Raw genomic sequence first — 26,171 nt, 5'->3', positions numbered from 1 at the left:
ATCTACATTTATGATGAGTATTTCTGTTGAATGATGTGGCTATGCAAAATCCCTTGATGTTTTTGTAATTAGTGAATCTAACGCGCCAATGTAAACTCAGATTTAAAAAAAATATAATATGAACTTTATTAAACAAAACATGCCTGTATTGTGTAACATGAAGTCCTATGAATGTCATTTGATGAAGATCATTCAAGGTTAGTGATTAATTTTATCTTTATTTCTCATTTTTGTTAAGGCTATATTTTGCTGGAAAATGGCTATGCTTATTGTGGTTTGGTGGAGACCAAACATAATCGTTTGTAGTGCTTTCGCTGAAAAGCCTATTTGAAATCGGACACTTTGATGGGATTAACAACACAAATAGATTTAAAATTATATAAAACACATCTATGTTTTAGGAATTGTAATTATGAGATTTCTGTGGTTTGAATTTTGGCGCCCTCTATTTTCACTGGTAGTTGTCATATCGATCCCGGTATTGGGATTGCAGCCATAACAGGTTTTAACACGCTTTTAGTTACTACATAATTCCATACGTGGTATTTCATAGTTTTGATGTCTTAGCTATTATTCTACAATATATAAAACAGGAAAAATAAAGAAAAACCCTGGAATGAGTTGGTGTCAACTTTTGACTGGTACTCAAATCAAAGTTTGTATATGCACATGGTGTAGCTCTTGAAAAACATATCAGTTAACATAATGTTTTGTAAAGTCTGGGGTGGGATGTAGAGGGTTTAGTTGTTGAGGTATTCTAATGAAAGTGATATAGCCTTTAGACAAAAAACACTGTGTGGTTCTCTCAATTTAGCAATAAAACAAAAAACACTGTGGTTCTCTCAATTTAGCAATAAAACAAAAAACACTGTGGTTCTCTCAATTTAGCAATAAAACAAAAAACACTGTGGTTCTCTCAATTTAGCAATAAAACAAAAAACACTGTTTGGTTCTCTCAATTTGGCCCTAGAACAAAAATCTCAAATTGTTCAAGTGAAAATGCTCAACAGTAAAATACCCCTAGTAGGATGTTTGTTTGTTTGCTAATGTAAACTGAAAAGAAAACAATAAGTTGGAATGATTATTTTCATAATTACTATACTTTATGTTGTTGATACTATTACTATTGCAATGAATTACTAATAATCTAAGGAGTCAAATACCACGACCTTTGCTTGTTATAATGATTTTGTTATTTTGTTCCTGAGAATAGTGCACAAATAAATATCCACAGGGTGGCGACATTCTGGAAATAATGACAATTCAGTCCCATGAAGTGGCAGGAGTCTATATTTTCATCGATCAATAGAATTAGACAAAGTATAGTCAGAAAGACTGTTCGCCAACGTGTTGATCACGTGACCACATCCGATAACTTGTTTTTACCAAACGACACCCTCGACAGTGGACAAAAAATCATGTCAAGTAGATCAGACACACATTATCCACACTGTTATAACCCTCAGGGACATGTGAATCCATAATGTCATTTCGTTTTAATAGAAACGCATATATATATATAGATGGTCTACTTTCCATTATAAAAACTGAAATAACGTCAGATAGGGGGCAGTAATACGCAGGTCCAGTAAATACAATACAGAAATAGACACCAAGATTAGCAGGGTCATTCTACCAATAGTAGCAGGGTCATTCTACCAATAATAGCAGGGTCGTTCTACCAATAGTAGCAGGGTCATTCTACCAATAGTAGCAGGGTCATTGGGGGCGGCAGGGTAGCCTAGTGGTTAGAGCGTTGGACTAGTAACCGGAAGGTTGCGAGTTCAAACCCCCGAGCTGACAAGGTACAAATCTGTCGTTCTGCCCCTGAACAGGCAGTTAACCCACTGTTCCCACTGTTCCCAGGCCGTCATTGAAAATAAGAATTTGTTCTGACTTGCCTGGTTAAATAAAGGTAAAAAAAAAAAAAAAAAAAATTCTATCAATAGTAGCAGGGTCATTCTACCAATAGTAGCAGGGTCATTCTATCAATAGTAGCAGGGTCATTCTATCAATAGTAGCAGGGTCATTCTACCAATAGTAGCAGGGTCATTCTACCAATAGTAGCAGGGTCGTTCTGCCAATAGTAGCAGGGTCGTTCTGCCAAGATTAGCAGGGTCGTTCTACCAATAGTAGCAGGGTCGTTCTACCAATAGTAGCAGGGTCGTTCTGCCAATAGTAGCAGGGTCGTTCTGCCAATAGTAGCAGGGTCGTTCTGCCAATAGTAGCAGGGTCGTTCTGCCAATAGTAGCAGGGTCGTTCTGCCAAGATTAGCAGGGTCGTTCTGCCAATAGTAGCAGGGTCGTTCTGCCAATAGTAGCAGGGTCGTTCTGCCAATAGTAGCAGGGTCGTTCTGCCAATAGTAGCAGGGTCATTCTGCCAATAGTAGCATGGTATTTCTACCAAGATTAGCAGGGTCATTCTGCCAATAGCAGCAGCAGGGTCATGCTGCCAATAGCAGCAGCAGGGTCATGCTGCCAATAGCAGCAGCAGGGTCATGCTGCCAATAGCAGCAGCAGGGTCATGCTGCCAATAGCAGCAGCAGGGTCATGCTGCCAATAGCAGCAGCAGGGTCATGCTGCCAATAGCAGCAGGGTCATGCTGCCAATTGTAGCAGGGTCATGCTGCCAATATCAGCAGGGTCATGCTGCCAATAGTAGCAGGGTCATGCTGCCAATAGCAGCAGGGTCATGCTGCCAATAGCAGCAGGGTCATTCTACCAATAGTAGCAGGGTCATGCTGCCAATAGCAGCAGGGTCATGCTGCCAATAGCAGCAGGGTCATTCTACCAATAGTAGCAGGGTCATGCTGCCAATAGCAGCAGGGTCATGCTGCCAATAGCAGCAGGGTCATGCTGACAAATTGTAGCAGGGTCATGCTGCCAATATCAGCAGGGTCATGCTGCCAATAGTAGCAGGGTCATGCTGCCAATAGCAGCAGGGTCATGCTGCCAATAGTAGCAGGGGCATTCTACCAAAAGAGTGCCCTTTGGGTAGTCATTTGATTTAAAAATAAGATTTTGTACACCATATGTAAACATTGTCATAAAGAGCAAAAAACGTTTTCACGGAACAACCCAGTATTAATTGGAAAGATGGATTAATACACATCCACACAGTGACCAATCAGGATCACTCAACACCTCTTGAGAAGCATTCTGGTGTGTCTGCCATAAAAATGTGGGTTATTGTCCCGCTGAAAAATAAAACTATGCCAGGTTTAGGTTTTCAGACGACTGAAGTGGGTTTTCCTCCAACTTTTTACCTGGGTTTTGCTCCTTTCATATTTATTTTTATCCTGACAAACTCCCAAGCCCTTGCCGGTGACAAGCATACCCATAACATGATGCTGCCACTACAATACTTTAAAATAGAAAGAAATATGAAAGCCCAGCTAAAAAGTTAAAGGAAAACCATCCATAGTCATCTGAAAACCAAATCCTGGTGTAGTTTTATTTGTCAGCGGAACAATTACTCAAATGTCAATGCCAAAGACAGACCACAAGGGGTTTCCAAGATGTGGTGAGTGTTTCTGAACGGTCCAGTCTCAGTCCTGACTTAAATCAAGGTTCTAATATTCATGTCCATCAATGATTCCCAAGCAAATGTACTGAGTTTGAGCGATTTTGACAAAAACAATGGCGACAGTATATTATAGCAAATTCGGGGGGTAGACCCGGGCCGGGACTCAAACCCAGGTTCAGTAACTGTCAAGCCAACACCTTAACCATTACGTCAAAACGTCCAAACCTATATTGGGTTAAGGTCACTACATAACCGCCTCCCTTCAGGAGAGTGTGTCCCCACGCTTCTCTATACAACGTCCCTCACCGATAGCCTACCTGGTGCCATCCTACTTCTGACACCAATGTAGCAATTTCAGGGAGTAGCCCCAACCGGGACTCAAATCCCAGTCCAGCTACTGTCAAGCAACCTTATCCGTTATGTCCAAACCTCTTGCCAAGGTTGCTAGGTGTTTGGTTAAGGTCGCTACAAAATGCCGTAATAGGTTGGTAGAATCTGACTCAAAATGATTCACAGCTATGATGGCTGCTGAAGGTTCTTCCACAAAGTATTAACAAAAACAATGGCTAAAGTATATTAGACATACGCCATCATTACATATTCATTTTAATGCTTTTATTCATTTGGAACATTTTCTATAATTTTTCTTTCACTTAAAACATGTGGAGTAGGTTGTGTAGATTGGTGGGGAAAAAATCTAATGTAATCCCTTTTTAGATAAAATTTTAAGGCAGCAAAATATGAAAGGGTGTGTATTCTTTCATTAGCGACTGTACATACAGACATTTTTGATTAATCGATTCAATGACACAGACACCATGGGCATTTTCAGTAGTAAATTGTATTATAAACTGTAAAGATTAGTCAGATCTCAGGTGTTCCTGTAAGAATGTCATCAGGCCTCAGAGGAACAGAACACTTACAGAGGAAAACAATGGTATGATACACCTTGATATACATCAGCCAGTTTATTAGGTACAGCACCTAGTTCTCCAAAACGGATCGCTCCAGACAGTGAACAACGTGGCCGATGCTTGCTATATAAAGCATGCAGATAGGCATTCAGTTACTGCTTGATGGAACGTTAGAATAGGCAAAACGAGAGACCTAAGCAATGATCGTCAGTGCCAGGCACGCCGGATACAGTATCTCAGAAACAGCAGACCTCCTAGGCTTTTCACTTGAGACAGTGTCTAGGGGTTTACCGAGAATGGTTTGACAAACACAAAACATTCAGTCAGCGGCAGTCTTGTGGGGAAAAAAAAGCACATTGATGAGAGAGGTCGAAGGAGAATGGCAAGAATCACGCAAGCGGACCACAAACAGACAAATAACAGCAGTGTGCAGAACGGCATCTCGGAACACACAACTCATTGATCCTTCACAAATAGGCTATTGCAACAGATGACCGACCACACAGGGCTCCAGTGGGCACGCGATCACCAACACTGAACAATTGAGAAGTGTAAAAAATATTGCCTGGTCCGAAGAATCCCAATTCCTGTTGCGCCATGCTGATGGCAGAGTCAGAATTTGGCATAAACACCATGAGTCCATGGACCCATCCTGCCTGGTGTCAACGGTACAGGCTGGTGGTGGTGGACCGACATCCAATCTGCAGCAACTGCGTGATGCCATTGCGTCAGCATGGACCAACATCCCTGTGGAACGTTTCTGACTTGTCGAATCCATGCCCGAAGAATTCAGGCTGTTCTGGAGACAAATGGGTGTCCGACCCGGTACTAGATGGGTGTACCTAATAAACTGTACATACACCTGGAAATAATACATGTGGATACCCTCACCAAGCCCTTATTGGGTTGGGGTTAGATAGTGTCATGAGGGAGGAGAATATGGCCCTTAAAAGAGAAAACACGATGTAATACACCTAAATACTCAACAAGCCTTATAGACAAATAATGATCTAACCTTAATTAATCATCAAATAGAAATGGGAGTTCCTCCTTCACAACCAGAATAAAATGTACAGTCTTAAATCACAACCAGAATAAAACGTATAGTCTTGACAATCTGTCAAACAAAACTGCCACTCAACACATACAGTAACCTAACCTTAACCCAGTACAGGGGGGAGGGTACTATCCTAACTAACGCAGTACAGGGGGGAGGGTACTATCCTAACCCAGTACAGGGGGGAGGGTACTATCCTAACCCAGTACAGGGGGGAGGGTACTATCCTAACCCAGTACAGGGGGGAGGGTACTATCCTAACCCAGTACAGGGGGGGCACCATCCTAACCCAGTACAGGGCGGGCACCATACTAACCCAGTACAGGGCGGGCACCATCCTAACCCAGTACAGGGGGGAGCTACCATCCTAACCCAGTACAGGGGGGAGGTACCATCCTAACCCAGTACAGGGGGAGGTACCATCCTAACCCAGTACAGGGGGAGGTACCATCCTAACCCAGTACAGGGGGGAGGTACCATCCTAACCCAGTACAGGGGGGAGGGTACTATCCTAACCCAGTACAGGGGAGGGCGCAATCCTGCACAATAAAAAACATTTTGGAAGGAAGATAAAAATAAGACTGAACAAATTTGATTATGAGGTTCAATGTTTTACATGACAATGCATGTTAAAACACTGCAGATGAACCATGCTGGTGCCTTTCCCTACTGGACTAACTGGAACTTCCTGTACCCTGTCATGTGACTATGGAATTTCCTGTGTCTGTGGTACACGTGTGTGTGTGTGTGCGCGTGCCTGCGTGCGCTATTGGACCATGGTAATATCCCAAGTCATTAGTGTTAGCTAGGTTTACGTGTAGGTTTAGTTTTAGTGCTAGGTTTAAGCTTAGGTTAAGTGCTAGGGTTAGGTTTAGGCGTAGGGTTGCTCTGTACAGATGGCTTTAGTGAAATAGCACCGTCTTCTGTGTAAAAATACTGTTCTGAACCTTTTACTCTGCCTTAGAGCATCACAGATAGGTATAAAATCCATACAAACCAGTAGCTAGGGATATTAGAAAACATATACTGGAAACTTTCCTGTCAACATTGCTTAAAATTCATATAAAACATGTATACTAGTGAGGTTCATTCGAGGTCTTCCTGACAGAATAAACTAATTTAGGCCAAAGATTTACACACATAGTAATGTAGCAGACTAACAAGGTAATTTGGTAGACAAACAGGGTAATGTAGTATACTAACATGATCATGCAGTAGACTAACATGATAATGTAGTAAACAAACAGGTTAGACAACAGGGTAATGTATTAGACTAACAGGGTAGTGTTGTAGACTAATGGGGTAATGTAGTAGACTAACAGGTTAGACAACAGGGTAATGTAGTAGACTAACAGGGTAATGTAGAAGACTAACATGATAGATAACATGGCAATGTAGTAGACTAACAGGTTAGACAACAGGGTAATGTAGTAGACTAACAGGATAATGTAGAAGACTAACAGGGCAGATAACATGGCAATGTAGTAGACTAACAGGATAATGTATTAAACTAACAGGGTAGACTAACAGGGTAATGTAATAGACTAACAGGGTAATGTAGTAGACTAACAGGGTAATGTAGAAGACCAACAGGGTAGATAACATGGTAATGTAGTAGACTAACAGACAATAGGGTAATGTAGCAGACTAACAGGGTAGGGTAGGATACTAACAGGGTAATGTAGGAGACTAACATAGCAATGTAGTAGACAAACAGGGTAAGGCAGGAGACTAACGTAGTAGACTAACATGTTAGACTTACATGGCAATGTAGTACACTAACAGGGTAGACAGCATGGTAATGTAGAGGACGAGCAGAGTAGTGTAGTGGACTAACATGGTAATATAGTAGACTAACATAGTAAGGTAGTAGAATAACAGGGTAGATAGGTAGACTAACATAGTAACGTAGTAGACTAACAGGGTAATGTAGTAGACTAACAGGGTAATGTAATAGACTGACAGGGTAGACTAACATGGAAATGTAGTAGACTAACAGGGTAATGTATTATACTGACAAGGTAGACTAACAGGGTAATGTAATAGACGACCATGGTAATGTAGTAGACTGACGCGGTAATGTAGTAGACTGACACGGTAATGTAGTAGACTAACAGGGTAATGTAGTAGACTAACACGGTAATGTAGTAGACTAACACAGTAATGTAGTAGACTAACAGTGTAATGTAGTAGACTAACAGTGTAATGTAGTAGACTAACAGTGTAATGTAGTAGACTAACATGGTAATGTAGTAGACTAACAGGTTAACGATGAAGTCTCATCCACCACTTCTCATCCTTCCCTAAACAGAATAAAGTTGTTATGAAACACAAAATTTTATTTCAATATATCTATTCCTAATAAACATTTATCATCAATTTCATTATTGGAAAATATGTCGACATTGTAGATATTTCGATGGAGGAGGTATTTTCTTGTATATTCATAAAAAGTTAATACTAAATGCTCAACTCCATGTGATGCTGTCTTTGGAAAATAGATGTCTGAAAGCATACTGCCACTGGTGTTGCCAGGTTACAGCCACTGGTGTTGCCAGGTTACAGCCACTGGTGTTGCCAGGTTACAGCCACTGGTGTTGCCAGGTTACAGCCACTGGTGTTGCCAGGTTACCTCCAGAGGGTTAGGGTTCAGGTGTGACAGCCCTTCAGTGATATCAGGGGTTAGAGGTTCAGTTGTCCAGCAGTTGTCGGAGTGCTCTCTCAATGTTCATGCGGTGCCCGACTCGTGTCACGCCTAGTTCAGCGAAGTCATCCTTGGTGAGGGCAGGGAGGTGGGAACCCTCAATCTCATGCTCCTGGAAGCGGGCACGATGCTCTGCCAAACCAACACTCTCCAGCCAGTCTCCCACATCATACTTACTCCACAGAGCTAGAGGGCGTTGGCGCCACGGCCGCAGGGCGAGCAAGGGGGAGCCCAGTACGGGGGAGGGGCAGGGGGAGGCGTGGGGGGAGGGGGAGGGCGAGCGGGAACGGGTTCGAGCGCTGGCACTCCGCATTACGAAGCGGACCTCCTTGGGCTCCGAAGGCAAGCTGAGGCTAGACGACTTGAGGATGGTGTGGTGGTGATGGGAGGAGCTAAGGCCAAAGCCCCGCCCAGGACTGACCTCTGACCTGTCTGGTGAGAGGACAGGGGCAGGTGAGGGGGAGGGGCTGGGACTGCGGCGAGGTGTGATTGGGTAGCGGCTCCCCGGGCGGACTGTGTAGGTGGTGCCACCAAAACCTCTCTGGGAGATGGTGTGGACATCCCCAAGACTACTAAACAACCTGAGAGAGAGGGAGAGGGACAGGGAGATGGAGGGAAAGAAGGACAGGGACATGGAGAGGGACAGGGAGATGGAGAGGGACAAGGAGATGGAGAGGGAGATGGAGAGGGACAGGGAGATGGAGGGAGAGAAGGACAGGGAGATGGAGGGGGAGAGGGACAGGGAGATGGAGGGGGACAGGGAGATGGAGGGGGACAGGGAGATGGAGGGGGACAGGGAGATGGAGGGGGACAGGGAGATGGAGGGGGAGAGGGAGATGGAGGGAAAGAAGGACAGGGAGATGGAGGGAAAGAAGGAGGGGGAGAGGGAGATGGAGGGAAAGAAGGAGGGGGAGAGGGACAGGGAGATGGAGGGGGAGAGGGACAGGGAGATGGAGGGGAAGAGGGACAGGGAGATGGAGGGGGAGAGAAGGACATGGAGATGGAGGGGGAGAGAAGGACAGGGAGATGGAGGGAAAGAAGGAGGGGGAGAGGGACAGGGAGATGGAGGGGGGGAGAGGGACAGGGAGATGGAGGGGGAGAGAAGGACAGGGAGATGGAGGGGGAGAGAAGGACAGGGAGATGGAGGGGGAGAGAAGGACAGGGAGATGGAGAGGGACAGGGAGATGGAGGGGGAGAGGGACAGGGAGATGGAGGGGGAGAGGGACAGGGAGATGGAGGGAGAGAAGGACAGGGAGTTGGAGGGGGAGAGGGACAGGGAGATGGAGGGGGAGAGGGACAGGGAGATGGAGGGGGAGAGAAGGACATGGAGATGGAGGGGGAGAGAAGGACAGGGAGATGGAGGGAAAGAAGGAGGGGGAGAGGGACAGGGAGATGGAGGGGGGGAGAGGGACAGGGAGATGGAGGGGGAGAGAAGGACAGGGAGATGGAGGGGGAGAGAAGGACAGGGAGATGGAGGGGGAGAGAAGGACAGGGAGATGGAGAGGGACAGGGAGATGGAGGGGGAGAGGGACAGGGAGATGGAGGGGGAGAGGGACAGGGAGATGGAGGGAGAGAAGGACAGGGAGTTGGAGGGGGAGAGGGACAGGGAGATGGAGGGGGAGAGGGACAAAGGAAAGATAAAGCAACAACTGAACAGAGTTTAGCATCAAAACTGTACATTTATTAGAGTTGTTAACTACTGCAGAATACTAATAACCCAACAAGAGTCATGACCTAAAGAAGAATAGTCATAGTCTATTGAAGGAAGTCAGTCTCATCCATGCTGCAGCCAGTGACCTGTTAAGCACACATTCACCCACATCAGACATTAGGCAGTCCCTCCAGGATTCTGCGATCGCATAATTCAAAGCAAAATCAACCAAACCACTTATATTAATCAAAATCTCACAAATTGTGACCAAACACTGCACTCTTACCGCATAAAAGCATCCAATCAAAGAGGCTTCGCAATTTCGACCAGTTTTACAGCTTAAAACAGCCTGATCAAACCACACGTCATCAAACGTGTTCCCGTCAGTGTGTGAAGGTTTATAGATTACAACTGACAGGCAGAACAATGAACAGGAATCCATTTAATTTACAAACAAAAAGCACAGCTAAAGATCATGCAAAACTATTTCAAAATGTTCTACATGAAAGTGGGGGAAATAGTTTTGCTCTCCGTGCAACATTGTGCTGGAACACAGGAGAAAGTCACTTCAACACAGGAGAAAGTCACTTCAACACAGGAGAAAGTCACTTCAACACAGGAGAAAGTCACTTCACTTCAAGAATGACTTACAGTTAAGATGAATGCACTAACATCTTACATACCAAGCATATATTAAGTTCCCTACAGGTTATAGTAAAGAGGAGAAGCCCCCAGTCCTACCTACCTACAAAAACACTATTGTAAATACTACAGTATACCACATTCTGCAAAAATGACAGTATACCACAGTCCACAAACACACTACTGTAAATACTACAGTATAAACTGGGTGTTTTGAGCCCTGAATTCTGATTGGCTGAAACCCATGCTATATCAGACCGTATACCACTGGTATGACAAACCATTTAGTTTTACTGCTCTAATTACATTGGTAACAAGTTTATAATAGCAATAAAGCACCTCGGGGGTTTGTGATATATATACCACGGCTAAGGGCTGTGTACAGGCACTCCACATTGTGTCGTGCATAAGAACAGTCCTAAGCCATGGTGTATTCGTCATATACCACAGCTCCTCGGGCCATATCACTTAAGTATACCACAGTCCTCAAAAACACTACTGTAAATACTACAGTATACCATAGTCTGCAAAAACACTACGAAAATATTTGAGTACTACAATCTGCAAAAACACTACATAAATTATGGTAACACTTTACTTGACACCCAGCGTCATAACACGTTATGACACGGTAATAACCATGTCATAATATGTCATACCAGCTGACATAACTTATCAACCTGTTATAACATGTCATAACAGCTGACATAACTTATCAAAACCTGTAATAATATGGTCATGACACGGCAATAACCATGTCATATTGTGTCATAACAGCTGACATGACTTATCAACATGTTATAATATGTCATAACAGCTGACATGACTTATCAAAACCTCTTATGATATGGTCATAACACTGTCATGGCATATTTAAACCTGTTGTGACATATATTGAGTTATTTTACGGCTGGTTATGACACCTACATAAGAGTATCAAAACCCACCACACAATACAAAACATTTCATTATGCCATTGACGTCAGACATGCAGGGAACCACAATGCTCTGTTGCTGAATGACTGGGGTAAATGTTGCTGATGACTGGGGTAAATGTTGCTGATGACTGGGGTAAATGTTGCTGATAACTTGGGTAAATGTTGCTGATGACTGGGGTAAATGTTGCTGATGACTGGGGTAAATGCTGCTGAATGACTGGGGTAAATGCTGCTGATGACTGGGGTAAATGTTGCTGATGACTGGGGTAAATGTTGCTGGGTAAATGCTGCTGATGACTGGGGTAAATGTTGCTGATGACTGGGGTAAATGTTTCTGATGACTGGGGTAAATGTTTCTGATGACTGGGGTAAATGTTGCTGATGACTGGGGTAAATGTTGCTGATGACTGGGGTAAATGTTGCTGATGACTGGGGTAAATGTTGCTGGGTAAATGTTGCTGATGACTGGGGTAAATGCTGCTGGATGACTGGCGTAAATGTTGCTGGATGACTGGGGTAAATGTTGCTGATGACTGGGGTAAATGTTGCTGATGACTGGGGTAAATGTTGCTGGGTAAATGTTGCTGATGACTGGGGTAAATGTTGCTGATGACTGGGGTAAATGCTGCTGGATTACTGGGGTAAATGTTGCTGGGTAAATGTTGCTGATGACTGGGGTAAATGCTGCTGGATGACTGGGGTAAATGTTGCTGGGTAAATGTTGCTGATGACTGGGGTAAATGTTGCTGATGACTGGGGTAAATGCTGCTGGATGACTGGGGTAAATGTTGCTGGGGTAAATGTTGCTGATGACTGGGGTAAATGTTGCTGGATTACTGGGGTAAATGTTGCTGATGACTGGGGTAAATGTTGCTGGATTACTGGGGTAAATGCTGGGGCAGATTTCAGGAGCAGGACAAGACACCCTCTTATTTAGTTATTTTTTTATACTTTTTGTGTAGGACTTCTTACACCTTTTTCTCCCCAATTTTCAGTCTTGTAACATCTTTGATCTTTGTGGGCTATACTCAGCCTTGTCTCAGGATGGTAAGTTGGTGGTTGAAGATATCCCTTTAGTGGTGTGGGGGCTGTGCTTTGGCAAAGTGGGTGGGGTTATATCCTTCCTGTTTGGCCCTGTCCGGGGGTGTCCTCGGATGGGGCCACAGTGTCTCCTGACCCCTCCTGTCTCAGCCTCCAGTATTTATGCTGCAGTAGTTTGTGTCGGGGGGCTAGGGTCAGTTCTCCTGTCCTATTCGGTGTCCTGTGTGAATCTAAGTGTGCATCCTCTATTTCTCTCCTTCTCTCTTTCTTTCTCTCTCTCGGAGGACCTGAGCCCTAGGACCATGCCCCAGGACTACCTGACATGATGACTCCTTGCTGTCCCCAGTACACCTGGCCATGCTGCTGCTCCAGTTTCAACTGACCTGAGCCCTAGGACCATGCCCCAGGACTACCTGACATGATGACTCCTTGCTGTCCCCAGTCCACCTGGCCATGCTGCTGCTCCAGTTTCAACTGTTCTGCCTTATTATTATTTGACCATGCTGGTCATTTATGAACATTTGAACATCTTGGCCATGTTCTGTTATAATCTCCACCCGGCACAGCCAGAAGAGGACTGGCCACCCCACAGCCTGGTTCCTCTCTAGGTTTCTTCCTAGGTTTTGGCCTTTCTAGGGAGTTTTTCCTAGCCACCGTGCTTCTACACCTGCATTGCTTGCTGTTTGGGGTTTTAGGCTGGGTTTCTGTACAGCACTTTGAGATATCAGCTGATGTACGAAGGGCTATATAAATACATTTGATTTGATTTGATTCATAATGATTTTTGACGTTGTCATTACGTGTATTTTCTACAAGAGCACCACAATGCTCTGTTGCTGAATGACTGGGGTAAATGTTGCTGAATGACTGGGGTAAATGTTGCTGATGACTGGGGTAAATGTTGCTGATGACTGGGGTAAATGTTGCTGAATGACTGGGGTAAATGTTGCTGATGACTGGGGTAAATGTTGCTGATGACTGGGGTAAATGTTGCTGATGACTGGGGTAAATGTTGCTGATGACTGGGGTAAATGTTGCTGATGACTGGGGTAAATGTTGCTGATGACTGGGGTAAATGTTGCTGATGACTGGGGTAAATGTTGCTGATGACTGGGGTAAATGCTGCTGAATGACTGGGGTAAATGCTGCTGATGACTGGGGTAAATGTTGCTGATGACTGGGGAAAATGTTGCTGGGTAAATGCTGCTGATGACTGGGGTAAATGTTGCTGATGACTGGGGTAAATGTTTCTGATGACTGGGGTAAATGTTTCTGATGACTGGGGTAAATGTTGCTGATGACTGGGGTAAATGTTGCTGATGACTGGGGTAAATGCTTCTGATGACTGGGGTAAATGTTGATGATGACTGGGGTAAATGTTGCTGATGACTGGGGTAAATGTTGCTGGGTAAATGTTGCTGATGACTGGGGTAAATGCTGCTGGATGACTGGGGTAAATGTTGCTGGATGACTGGGGTAAATGTTGCTGATGACTGGGGTAAATGTTGCTGATGACTGGGGTAAATGTTGCTGGGTAAATGTTGCTGATGACTGGGGTAAATGTTGCTGATGACTGGGGTAAATGCTGCTGGATGACTGGGGTAAATGTTGCTGGGGTAAATGTTGCTGGATTACTGGGGTAAATGTTGCTGATGACTGGGGTAAATGTTGCTGGATTACTGGGGTAAATGCTGGGGCAGATTTCAGGAGCAGGACAAGACACCCTCTTATTTAGTTATTTTTTAATACTTTTTGTGTAGTACTTCTTACACCTTTTTCTCCCCAATTTTCAGTCTTGTAACATCGCTGCAATGCCCATATGGACCCGAGAGGGGTGAAGGTTAAGAGCCATGCCGAAACACGACCCTGCCAAGCCGCACTGCTCCTTGACACACTGCTCGCCTAAACCGGAAGCCAGCCACACCAATGTCGTGGAGGAAACATTGTACAACTGGAAACCATGTCAGCGTGCATGCGCCCGGCCAACCACAGGAGTCGCTAGAGTGCGTTGGGACAAGGACGTCCGGCTGGCCAAACCCTCCCCTAATCCGGACGATGTTGGGCCAATTGTCCGTCACCTCATGGGTCTCCCGGTTGCGAACCAGGCTGCGACACAGCCCGGGATCGAACCCGGATGCAGTGCCTTAGGCAGTCTCCTTCTCTCTTTCTTTCTCTCTCTCGGAGGACCTGAGCCCTAGGACCATGCCCCAGGACTACCTGACATGATGACTCCTTGCTGTCCCCAGTACACCTGGCCATGCTGCTGCTCCAGTTTCAACTGTTCTGCCTTATTATTATTCGACCATGCTGGTCATTTATGAACATTTGAACATCTTAGCCATGTTCTGTTATAATCTCTACCCGGCACAGCCAGAAGTGGACTGGCCACCCCACAGCCTGGTTCCTCTCTAGGTTTCTTCCTAGGTTTTGGCCTTTCTAGGGAGTTTTTCCTAGCCACCGTGCTTCTACACCTGCATTGCTTGCTGTTTGGGGTTTTAGGCTGGGTTTCTGTACAGCACTTTGAGATATCAGCTGATGTAAAAAGGGCTATATAAATAAATTTGATTTGATTTGATTCATAATGATTTTTGACGTTGTCATTACGTGTATTTTCTACAAGTCATTCAAAATATAATGGAAAAAAATATGAGTAAAGAATTAAGTACAACAACTGATTTACGAAACAAACTTTCAAAGAAAGGAGACGTCTTGGCAGGGAAAAAACTAATTTGAATAAATGCGGGTTTTGACACTCCTGTAGGTGTCATAAAATAGCGCAATGTATGTCACAAAAGGTGTAAATATATGGGTCATGACAGTGATATGACATTATTATGGCATGTTATGTCAGCTGTTATAATATATTATGACATGGTTATGACTGTGTCATAACATATGACACAGGGTGTCAGGTAAAGTGTTACCTAAATTACTATAGTAAATAATACAGTTTTCTTTAACTACAGTATTTATACTATAGTTAACTGTGAAAACTACAATATACTACAGTAAATATGACAGTATGTATACCAAAGTATACTAGTATTTTTTAATGTACGAGAACTGAGCACATAAATGTTTATTGATGTATATGAAATATATAAAAAAACATTGCAAATGACATAGCAAAATGTGAGTAAAAACGCCGCTAAATCATTAGGGTTAGGGTTAGGAGAGACAGTTATCATTAGGGTTAGGGTTAGGAGAGACAGTTATCATTAGGGTTAGGGTTAGGAGAGACAGTTATCATTAGGGTTAGGGTTAGGAGAGACAGTTATCATTAGGGTTAGGGTTAGGAGAGACAGTTATCATTAGGGTTAGGGTTAGGAGAGACAGTTATCATTAGGGTTAGGATTAGGAGAGACAGTTATCATTAGGGTTAGGGTTAGGAGAGACAGTTATCATTAGGGTTAGGGTTAGGAGAGACAGTTATCATTAGGGTTAGGGTTAGGAGAGACAGTTATCATTAGGGTTAGGGTTAGGGTTAGGGTTAGGAGAGACAGTTATCATTAGGGTTAGGGTTAGGAGAGACAGTTATCATTAGGGTTAGGGTTAGGAGAGACAGTTATCATTAGGGTTAGGATTAGGGTTAGGAGAGACAGTTATCATTAGGGTTAGGGTTAGGAGAGACAGTTATCATTAGGGTTAGGGTTAGGAGAGACAGTTATCATTAGGGTTAGGGTTAGGGTTAGGGTTAGGAGAGACAGTTATCATTAGAGTTAGGGTTAGGAGAGACAGTTATCATTAGGGCCAGCGGACATCACAACAACAAACATCACAAAACCTTGGAGGAACTGACTAGAGCACTAGTCTAGAGAGACAGTTATCATTAGGGCCGGCTGATATCACAACAACAAACATCACAAAACCTTGGAGGAACTGACTAGAGCACTAGTCTAGAGAGACAGTTATCATCAGGGCCGGCTGATATCACAACAACAAACATCACAAAACCTTGGGGGAACTGACTAGAGCACTAGTCTAGAGAGACAGTTATCATTAGGGCCAGCGGATATCACAACAACAAACATCACAAAACCTTGGAGGAACTGACTAGAGCACTAGTCTAGAGAGACAGTTATCATTAGGGCCGGCGGAAATCACAACAACAAACATCACAAAACCTTGGAGGAACTGACTAGAGCACTAGTCTAGAGAGACAGTTATCATTAGGGCACTAGTCTAGAGAGACAGTTATCATTAGGGCCAGCGGACATCACAACAACAAACATCACAAAACCTTGGAGGAACTGACTAGAGCACTAGTCTAGAGAGACAGTTATCATTAGGGCCAGCGGATATCACAACAACAAACATCACAAAACCTTGGAGGAACTGACTAGAGCACTAGTCTAGAGAGACAGTTATCATTAGGGCCGGCGGATATCACAACAACAAACATCACAAAACCTTGGAGGAACTGACTAGAGCACTAGTCTAGAGAGACAGTTATCATTAGGGCACTAGTCTAGAGAGACAGTTATCATTAGGGCCAGCGGACATCACAACAACAAACATCACAAAACCTTGGAGGAACTGACTAGAGCACTAGTCTAGAGAGACAGTTATCATTAGGGCCGGCTGATATCACAACAACAAACATCACAAAACCTTGGAGGAACTGACTAGAGCACTAGTCTAGAGAGACAGTTATCATCAGGGCCGGCTGATATCACAACAACAAACATCACAAAACCTTGGGGGAACTGACTAGAGCACTAGTCTAGAGAGACAGTTATCATTAGGGCCAGCGGATATCACAACAACAAACATCACAAAACCTTGGAGGAACTGACTAGAGCACTAGTCTAGAGAGACAGTTATCATTAGGGCCAGCGGATATCACAACAACAAACATCACAAAACCTTGGAGGAACTGACTAGAGCACTAGTCTAGAGAGACAGTTATCATTAGGGCCGGCGGAAATCACAACAACAAACATCACAAAACCTTGGAGGAACTGACTAGAGCACTAGTCTAGAGAGACAGTTATCATTAGGGCACTAGTCTAGAGAGACAGTTATCATTAGGGCCAGCGGACATCACAACAACAAACATCACAAAACCTTGGAGGAACTGACTAGAGCACTAGTTTAGAGAGACAGTTATCATTAGGGCCAGCGGATATCACAACAACAAACATCACAAAACCTTGGAGGAACTGACTAGAGCACTAGTCTAGAGAGACAGTTATCATTAGGGCCGGCGGATATCACAACAACAAACATCACAAAACCTTGGAGGAACTGACTAGAGCACTAGTCTAGAGAGACAGTTATCATTAGGGCACTAGTCTAGAGAGACAGTTATCATTAGGGCCAGCGGACATCACAACAACAAACATCACAAAACCTTGGAGGAACTGACTAGAGCACTAGTCTAGAGAGACAGTTATCATTAGGGCCGGCTGATATCACAACAACAAACATCACAAAACCTTGGAGGAACTGACTAGAGCACTAGTCTAGAGAGACAGTTATCATTAGGGCCAGCGGATATCACAACAACAAACATCACAAAACCTTGGAGGAACTGACTAGAGCACTAGTCTAGAGAGACAGTTATCATTAGGGCCGGCTGATATCACAACAACAAACATCACAAAACCTTGGAGGAACTGACTAGAGCACTAGTCTAGAGAGACAGTTATCATTAGGGCCGGCTGATATCACAACAACAAACATCACAAAACCTTGGAGGAACTGACTAGAGCACTAGTCTAGAGAGACAGTTATAATTAGGGCCAGCGGATATCACAACAACAAACATCACAAAACCTTGGAGGAACTGACTAGAGCACTAGTCTAGAGAGACAGTTATCATTAGGGCCGGCTGATATCACAACAACAAACATCACAAAACCTTGGAGGAACTGACTAGAGCACTAGTCTAGAGAGACAGTTATCATTAGGGCCGGCTGATATCACAACAACAAACATCACAAAACCTTGGAGGAACTGACTAGAGCACTAGTCTAGAGAGACAGTTATAATTAGGGCCAGCGGATATCACAACAACAAACATCACAAAACCTTGGAGGAACTGACTAGAGCACTAGTCTAGAGAGACAGTTATCATTAGGGCCAGCGGATATCACAACAACAAACATCACAAAACCTTGGAGGAACTGACTAGAGCACTAGTCTAGAGAGACAGTTATCATTAGGGCACTAGTCTAGAGAGACAGTTATCATTAGGGCCAGCGGATATCACAACAACAAACATCACAAAACCTTGGAGGAACTGACTAGAGCACTAGTCTAGAGAGACAGTTATCATTAGGGCCGGCTGATATCACAACAACAAACATCACAAAACCTTGGAGGAACTGACTAGAGCACTAGTCTAGAGAGACAGTTATCATTAGGGCCAGCGGATATCACAACAACAAACATCACAAAACCTTGGAGGAACTGACTAGAGCACTAGTCTAGAGAGACAGTTATCATTAGGGCCGGCGGATATCACAACAACAAACATCACAAAACCTTGGAGGAACTGACTAGAGCACTAGTCTAGAGAGACAGTTATCATCAGGGCCGGCTGATATCACAACAACAAACATCACAAAACCTTGGAGGAACTGACTAGAGCACTAGTCTAGAGAGACAGTTATCATTAGGGCCGGCTGATATCACAACAACAAACATCACAAAACCTTGGAGGAACTGACTAGAGCACTAGTCTAGAGAGACAGTTATCATTAGGGCACTAGTCTAGAGAGACAGTTATCATTAGGGCACTAGTCTAGAGAGACAGTTATCATTAGGGCACTAGTCTAGAGAGACAGTTATCATTAGGGCACTAGTCTAGAGAGACAGTTATCATTAGGGCACTAGTCTAGAGAGACAGTTATCATTAGGGCACTAGTCTAGAGAGTTTATCATTAGGGCACTAGTTAGAGATAGATTATCATTAGGGTACTAGTCTAGAGAGAGGTTATCATTAGGGCACTAGTCTAGAGAGACAGTTATCATTAGGGCCCTAGTTAGAGAGAGATTATCATTAGTGTACTAGTCTAGAGAGAGGTTATCATTAGGGCACTAGTCTAGAGAGACAGTTACCATTAGGGCACTAGTTAAAGAGACAGTTATCATTAGGGAACTAGTTAAAGCGACAGTTATCATTAGGGCACTAGTTAAAGAGACAGATATCATTAGGGCACTAGTTAAAGAGACAGTTATCATTATGGCACTAGTAAAAGCGACAGTTGTCTTTAGAACACTACTTTAGAGAGGAAAGAGTTTTCATTAGGCTACTGGTGTAGCGAATAGAGAGTTAGTTCATGTTAGTTTATTATGTAGATAGGAAGAGGCGGTGTTTACCCAGCAATCTAAAACCTACGCTTTACTCTCTCCATTGTCTTGGCGACATCTGCAAGAACACAGAGAAATACATGCTAACTCTGTTGTTACCTAGAACACAGAAATACATGCTAACTCTATTGTTACCTAGAACACAGAAATACATGCTAACTCTGTTGTTACCTAGAACACAGAGAAATACATGCTAACTCTGTTGTTACCTAGAACACAGAAATAAATGCTAACTCTATTGTTACCTAGAACACAGAAATACATGCTCACTGTGCTGTTACCTAGAACACAGAGAAATACATGCTCACTGTGCTGTTACCGAGAACACAGAGAAACCACATGCTAGCTGTGAAATTACATATGACACAGAGAAACCACATGCTCACTGTGCTGTTACCTAGAACACAGAGAAATACATGCTCACTCTGCTGTTACCTAGAACACAGAGAAATACATGCTCACTCTGCTGTTACCAAGAACACAGAAATACATGCTCATACATGTTACCTCGTGGAATATATTAATGCAGTGAGGTTACCTTGCTCCGCCCACAGGGGACCTGTGTCCAGGGTCCAGCAGTCCTGCAGGCTCCTCTCCGAGTGAGTGGGAGTCTTTACTGAGTAACTGGAGACGTGAGGCCAGCTCCAGCCCACCACCCCCCACGGCAGTTGGCCTGCCCTCCTCAGGGCTACTCTGCCTGGGTCGAGACTCGGACACCTCCCCCCAAAGTTTAGATCTCCTCTGTAACACACAACAATCAACAAACCAATATCAACAACAACTGGAAAGAAAGAGCAAAGTCATGCGACTGAAATCCATGAACACCAAAAAGGTGGCATTTTTAGTAGTAGCAGTGCACCACATTAAAGGAGTATGTTACTGGATAATACAGTAGGAAATGGGGTTAGGGCATATCAATGACCCAAGCCCAGTTCATTTAATCCCTATCATTGTGTCGCTGAGTTGTCGTAATGCTGTAGCAAATGTACATCATACCCTTATATGTCCCTCTTACTGCCCTGAATGTCTCTGCTGATCCTACAGCTATTGTATGCAGTAATCATGTATGATTTGTTCAGGGGCAGAACGACAGATATGTACAGTGCCTTGCGAAAGTATTCGGCCCCCTTGAACTTTGCGACCTTTTGCCACATTTCAGGCTTCAAACATAAAGATATAAAACTGTATTTTTTTGTGAAGAATCAACAACAAGTGGGACACAATCATGAAGTGGAACGACATTTATTGGATATTTCAAACTTTTTTAACAAATCAAAAACTGAAAAATTGGGCGTGCAAAATTATTCAGCCCCTTTACTTTCAGTGCAGCAAACTCTCTCCAGAAGTTCAGTGAGGATCTCTGAATGATCCAATGTTGACCTAAATGACTAATGATGATAAATACAATCCACCTGTGTGTAATCAAGTCTCCGTATAAATGCACCTGCACTGTGATAGTCTCAGAGGTCCATTAAAAGCGCAGAGAGCATCATGAAGAACAAGGAACACACCAGGCAGGTCCGAGATACTGTTGTGAAGAAGTTTAAAGCCGGATTTGGATACAAAAATATTTCCCAAGCTTTAAACATCCCAAGGAGCACTGTGCAAGCGATAATATTGAAATGGAAGGAGTATCAGACCACTGCAAATCTACCAAGACCTGGCCATCCCTCTAAACTTTCAGCTCATACAAGGAGAAGACTGATCAGAGATGCAGCCAAGAGGCCCATGATCACTCTGGATGAACTGCAGAGATCTACAGCTGAGGTGGGAGACTCTGTCCATAGGACAACAATCAGTCGTATATTGCACAAATCTGGCCCTTATGGAAGAGTGGCAAGAAGAAAGCCATTTCTTAAAGATATCCATAAAAAGTGTCGTTTAAAGTTTGCCACAAGCCACCTGGGAGACACACCAAACATGTGGAAGAAGGTGCTCTGGTCAGATGAAACCAAAATTGAACTTTTTGGCAACAATGCAAAACGTTATGTTTGGCATAAAACCAACACAGCTCATCACCCTGAACACATCATCCCCACTGTCAAACATGGTGGTGGCAGCATCATGGTTTGGGCCTGCTTTTCTTCAGCAGGGACAGGGAAGATGGTTAAAATTGATGGGAAGATGGATGGAGCCAAATACAGGACCATTCTGGAAAAAAAACATGATGGAGTCTGCAAAAGACCTGAGACTGGGATGGAGATTTGTCTTCCAACAAGACAATGATCCAAAACATAAAGCAAAATCTACAATGGAATGGTTCAAAAATAAACATATCCAGGTGTTAGAATGGCCAAGTCAAAGTCCAGACCTGAATCCAATCGAGAATCTGTGGAAAGAACTGAAAACTGCTGTTCACAAATGCTCTCCATCCAACCTCACTGAGCTCGAGCTGTTTTGCAAGGAGGAATGGGAAAAAATGTCAGTCTCTCAATGTGCAAAACTGATAGAGACATACCCCAAGCAACTTACAGCTGTAATCGCAGCAAAAGGTGGCGCTACAAAGTATTAACTTAAGGGGGCTGAATAATTTTGCACGCCCAATTTTTCAGTTTTTGATTTGTTAAAAAAGTTTGAAATATCCAATAAATGTCGTTCCACTTCATGATTGTGTCCCACTTGTTGTTGATTCTTCACAAAAAAATACAGTTTTATATGTTTATGTTTGAAGCCTGAAATGTGGCAAAAGGTCACAAAGTTCAAAGGGGCCGAATACTTTCGCAAGGCACTGTATGTTGTCAGCTTGGGGATTTGAACTTGCAAGCTTTTAGTTACTAGTCCAACGCTCTAACCACTAGGCTACCCTGCCGCCCCAATTATAGTCTGCTGCTGGAAAAACATATGTGCTATAAATAGACAGATAAATAGTTACCTGTAAAACAGAACACAGAGGGTGTTCTTCAATGGAAGCCTCTCCAACATTATCCAGGTAGAATCAGGAATTCCCCAGGGCAGCTGTCTAGGCCCTTACTTTTTTCTATTTAATTTTTTAACCTTTATTTAACTAGGCAAGTCAGTTAAGAACAAATTCTTATTTATAATGATGGCCTACACCAGCCAAATGCGGACAATGCTGGGCCAATTGTGCGCCGCCCTACGGGACTCCCAATCACGGCCGGTTGTGATACAGCCTGGATTCTAACCAGGGTGTCTGTAATGACGCCTTTTGCACTGAGCTGCAGTGCCGTAGACTGCTGTGCCAATCTTACTAATGACATGCCACTCACTGGCTTACAGTACTGCAACACTTAAAGAGCTACAGGGTGTTTCAGAAAAGTTGGCAAGAAATAAGTTAGCTCTAAATATTTCAAAAACTAAAAGTATTGTATTTGAGATAAATTATTCACTAAACCCTTAACCACAACTCAATCTTGTTTTCTTGCACCTGGACTACTGTTCAGTCATGCGTTCAGGTGTTCGAGATCCGAGAAACCTCGGAAATTACTATTGGCTCAGAACAGGGCAGCACGGCTGGCTCTTAAATGAACACAGAGAGCTAACATCCTAGCATGTCAATCTCTCCTGGCTCAAAGTAGGGGACAGATTGACTTCATCAATATTTGTTTTTGTAAGAAGTATTGACATTCTGAATGCACTGAGCTGTCTATTTAAACTACTAGCGCACAGCTCGGACACCCATTCATACCCTACAAGACATGCCACCAGAGGTCTCTTCACAGTCCCTAAGTCCAGAACAGACTATGGGAGGTGCACAGTACTAGATAGAGCCATGACTACATGGACCTATATTCCACATCGGTATCTGATGCCACCAGAGGTCTCTTCACAGTCCCTAAGTCCAGAACAGACTATGGGAGGGGCATAGTCCTACATAGAGCCATGACTACATGGAACTATATTCCACATCAGGTATCTGATGCCACCAGAGGTCTCTTCACAGTCCCTAAGTCCAGAACAGACTTTGGGAGGGTCCTACATAGAGCCATGACTACATGGACCTACATTCCACATCAGGTATCTGATGCCAGCAGAGGTCTCTTCACAGTCCCTAAGTCCAGAACAGACTATGGGAGGAGCATAGTCCTACATAGAGCCATAACTACATGGACCTATATTCCACATCAGGTATCTGATGCCAGCAGAGGTCTCTTCACAGTCCCTAAGTCCAGAACAGACTATGGGAGGGTCCTACAGAGAGCCACGACTACATGGACCTATATTCCACATCAGGTATCTGATGCCAGCAGAGGTCTTTTCACAGTCCCTAAGTCCAGAACAGACTATGGGAGGGTCCTACAGAGAGCCATGACTACATGGAACTATATTCCATGTCAGGTATCTGATGCCACCAGAGGTATCTTCACAGTCCCTAAGTCCAGTAGTGGCCTTAGAGCACACACTGTGTTGTGAAATGTAATGGCATGTAATATTTTGTATTGTACATAACTGCCATAATGTTTCTGGTCTCCAGGAAGAGTAGCTGATGTCTTGGCAGCAGCTACCGGGGATCCTTAATAAACCCCAGGAAGAGTAGCTGATGTCTTGGCAGCAGCTACCGGGGATCCATAATAAACCCCAGGAAGAGTAGCTGATGTCTTGGCAGCAGCTACCGGGGATCCTTCATAAACCCCAGGAAGAGTAGCTGATGTCTTGGCAGCAGCTACCGGGGATCCATAATAAACCCCAGGAAGAGTAGCTGATGTCTTGGCAGCAACTACCGGGGATCCTTAATAAATTAAAGGTGTCCAGCCATGTAGAAACGGTACAAACACAGCAAACCGATACAGCCCACTCATCCTGTGGTAGAGTCACATTGAACAGGTACAACTCTGGGTGATGACATCATCAAAGGGGAAAGGCCAATAATAACCATGAACACATGAATAGTAATCATACTATACTGCAGTACAATAACATACTATACTAACATACTACTAACATACTATACTAAGTACAATAACATATTGAATGTCATTATTGATATAGTGTCCACACTATGACAGTAACCCTACTAAACCATATAGATCGATTCAGGGCTCTTGTGCCAGAAAGCCTGTTTTAATATGTGCAGCGTCATTGAGGGCTTCACCATGTTTAATGCGATTAGTATGAGGTTGTAAGTAACAAGAACATTTCCCAGGACATAGACATATCTGATATTGGCAGAAAGCTTACATTCTTGTTAATCTAGGGTGTCCAATGTACAGTAGCTATTACAGAGAAAGAATACCATGCTATTGTTTGAGGAGAGTGCACAGTTTGGAGCATGAAAAGTTATTAATAAACAAATTAGGCACATTTGGGCAGTCTTGATACAAAACGTTGAACAGAAATGCAATGGTTCATTGGATCAGGTGAACTTTGCACATACACTGCTGCTATCTAGTGGCCAATATCTAAATTGTATCTGGGCTGTAATAATACATTATGGCCTTTCTCTGGCATTTCAAAGATGTTGGTACAAAAAATATATAAAAAAGGGTTGGTTTTTTCTTTGTATTATCTTTTGTGTTATATTCTCCTACATTCCTTTCACATTCCCACAATCTTCAAAGAGTTTCCTTTCAAATGGTACCAGGAAAATTCATATCCTTGCTTCGGGGCCTGAGCTACAGGCATTTAGATTCTGGTATGTCATTTTCGGCAAAACATTTTTTTAAAGGGGCCAATCCTTATAAATGAGCGACGGAGAGCAGGCACCGCTGGAGAGAAACGCTGATGGTGACAATCAGCAGCATGTGGAAATTGCTAACGAGGATCAAGGACAAGTTGGCGTAATAATGGCAATGTTTGGGACTATCACTGAGGTTGTGGAAGAGAATGAGGACTGGATGGAATTTGTGGAATGGTTGGGACACTTTTTCTTGGCAAATGGAATTACAGATGAGGCTAAACAGCGCTTTATTCTCTTGTGTGTGTGTGGGACTAAAACCTACAAGCTAATGAGGAATTTGGCTACACCACGGACACCGGGAGTTGCTCTTGTTCAGACTCACCACAATCCAATGACTTCAGTGATTCAAATTCAACTGCCATTTTCAGAAAACAGGTCAGTCTGTTGCTGAATTACGTGAGCTCTGTGAACACTGAGTTTGGGGCTATGTTAGAGGACATGCTCTGTGATAGATTAGCCTGTGGCATTAATGAGGACAGCATACAGCGCCATTTGCTGGGTGAAGCCACATCGACTTTCAATCTCAAGGGATGGAGATGGCCACCAGTAATGTCAAAAATATTCAAACGGCCAACAGTGTAAGTTGTCCAGGTGACAAAAGAGGCAGCTGGAAAAAGGGGAAAAGCAGTGGAATGTTTTAGATGTGGGGGAACACAAACAACTGTAAGTTCAATGAGTCTGTCTGCCACAATTGCAACAAAAAGAGACATTTAGCTAAAACATGCAGGGGTCCTAGGAGCAAGCCAGA

The 26,171-nt window shown here is 43.7% G+C and overlaps 1 protein-coding gene across 1 annotated transcript in view; it reads right to left on the bottom strand.

Moving 5' to 3' along the window:
* Window positions 1–8,132: 8,132 nt before the first annotated feature.
* LOC139394584 (SH3 and multiple ankyrin repeat domains 3b) overlaps window positions 8,133–26,171 on the bottom strand; it is a 117,438-nt gene continuing 99,399 nt past the window's right edge. Inside the window, exons 23-24 of the mRNA XM_071142689.1 lie at window positions 20,327–20,529; window positions 8,133–8,780 (exon numbers count right to left, since the gene is read on the bottom strand). Coding sequence (XP_070998790.1) covers window positions 8,186–8,780; window positions 20,327–20,529 — 798 coding nt within the window. The 3' untranslated portion in view covers window positions 8,133–8,185. The remainder of the gene's footprint in view (window positions 8,781–20,326; window positions 20,530–26,171) is intronic.

This window comes from Oncorhynchus clarkii, unplaced genomic scaffold (assembly GCF_045791955.1).
Source record: "Oncorhynchus clarkii lewisi isolate Uvic-CL-2024 unplaced genomic scaffold, UVic_Ocla_1.0 unplaced_contig_4353_pilon_pilon, whole genome shotgun sequence".
Lineage (NCBI taxonomy): Eukaryota > Metazoa > Chordata > Actinopteri > Salmoniformes > Salmonidae > Oncorhynchus > Oncorhynchus clarkii.
Note: the sequence above shows the minus strand (reverse complement) of the source record. Positions and strands in the feature narration are given on the sequence as shown.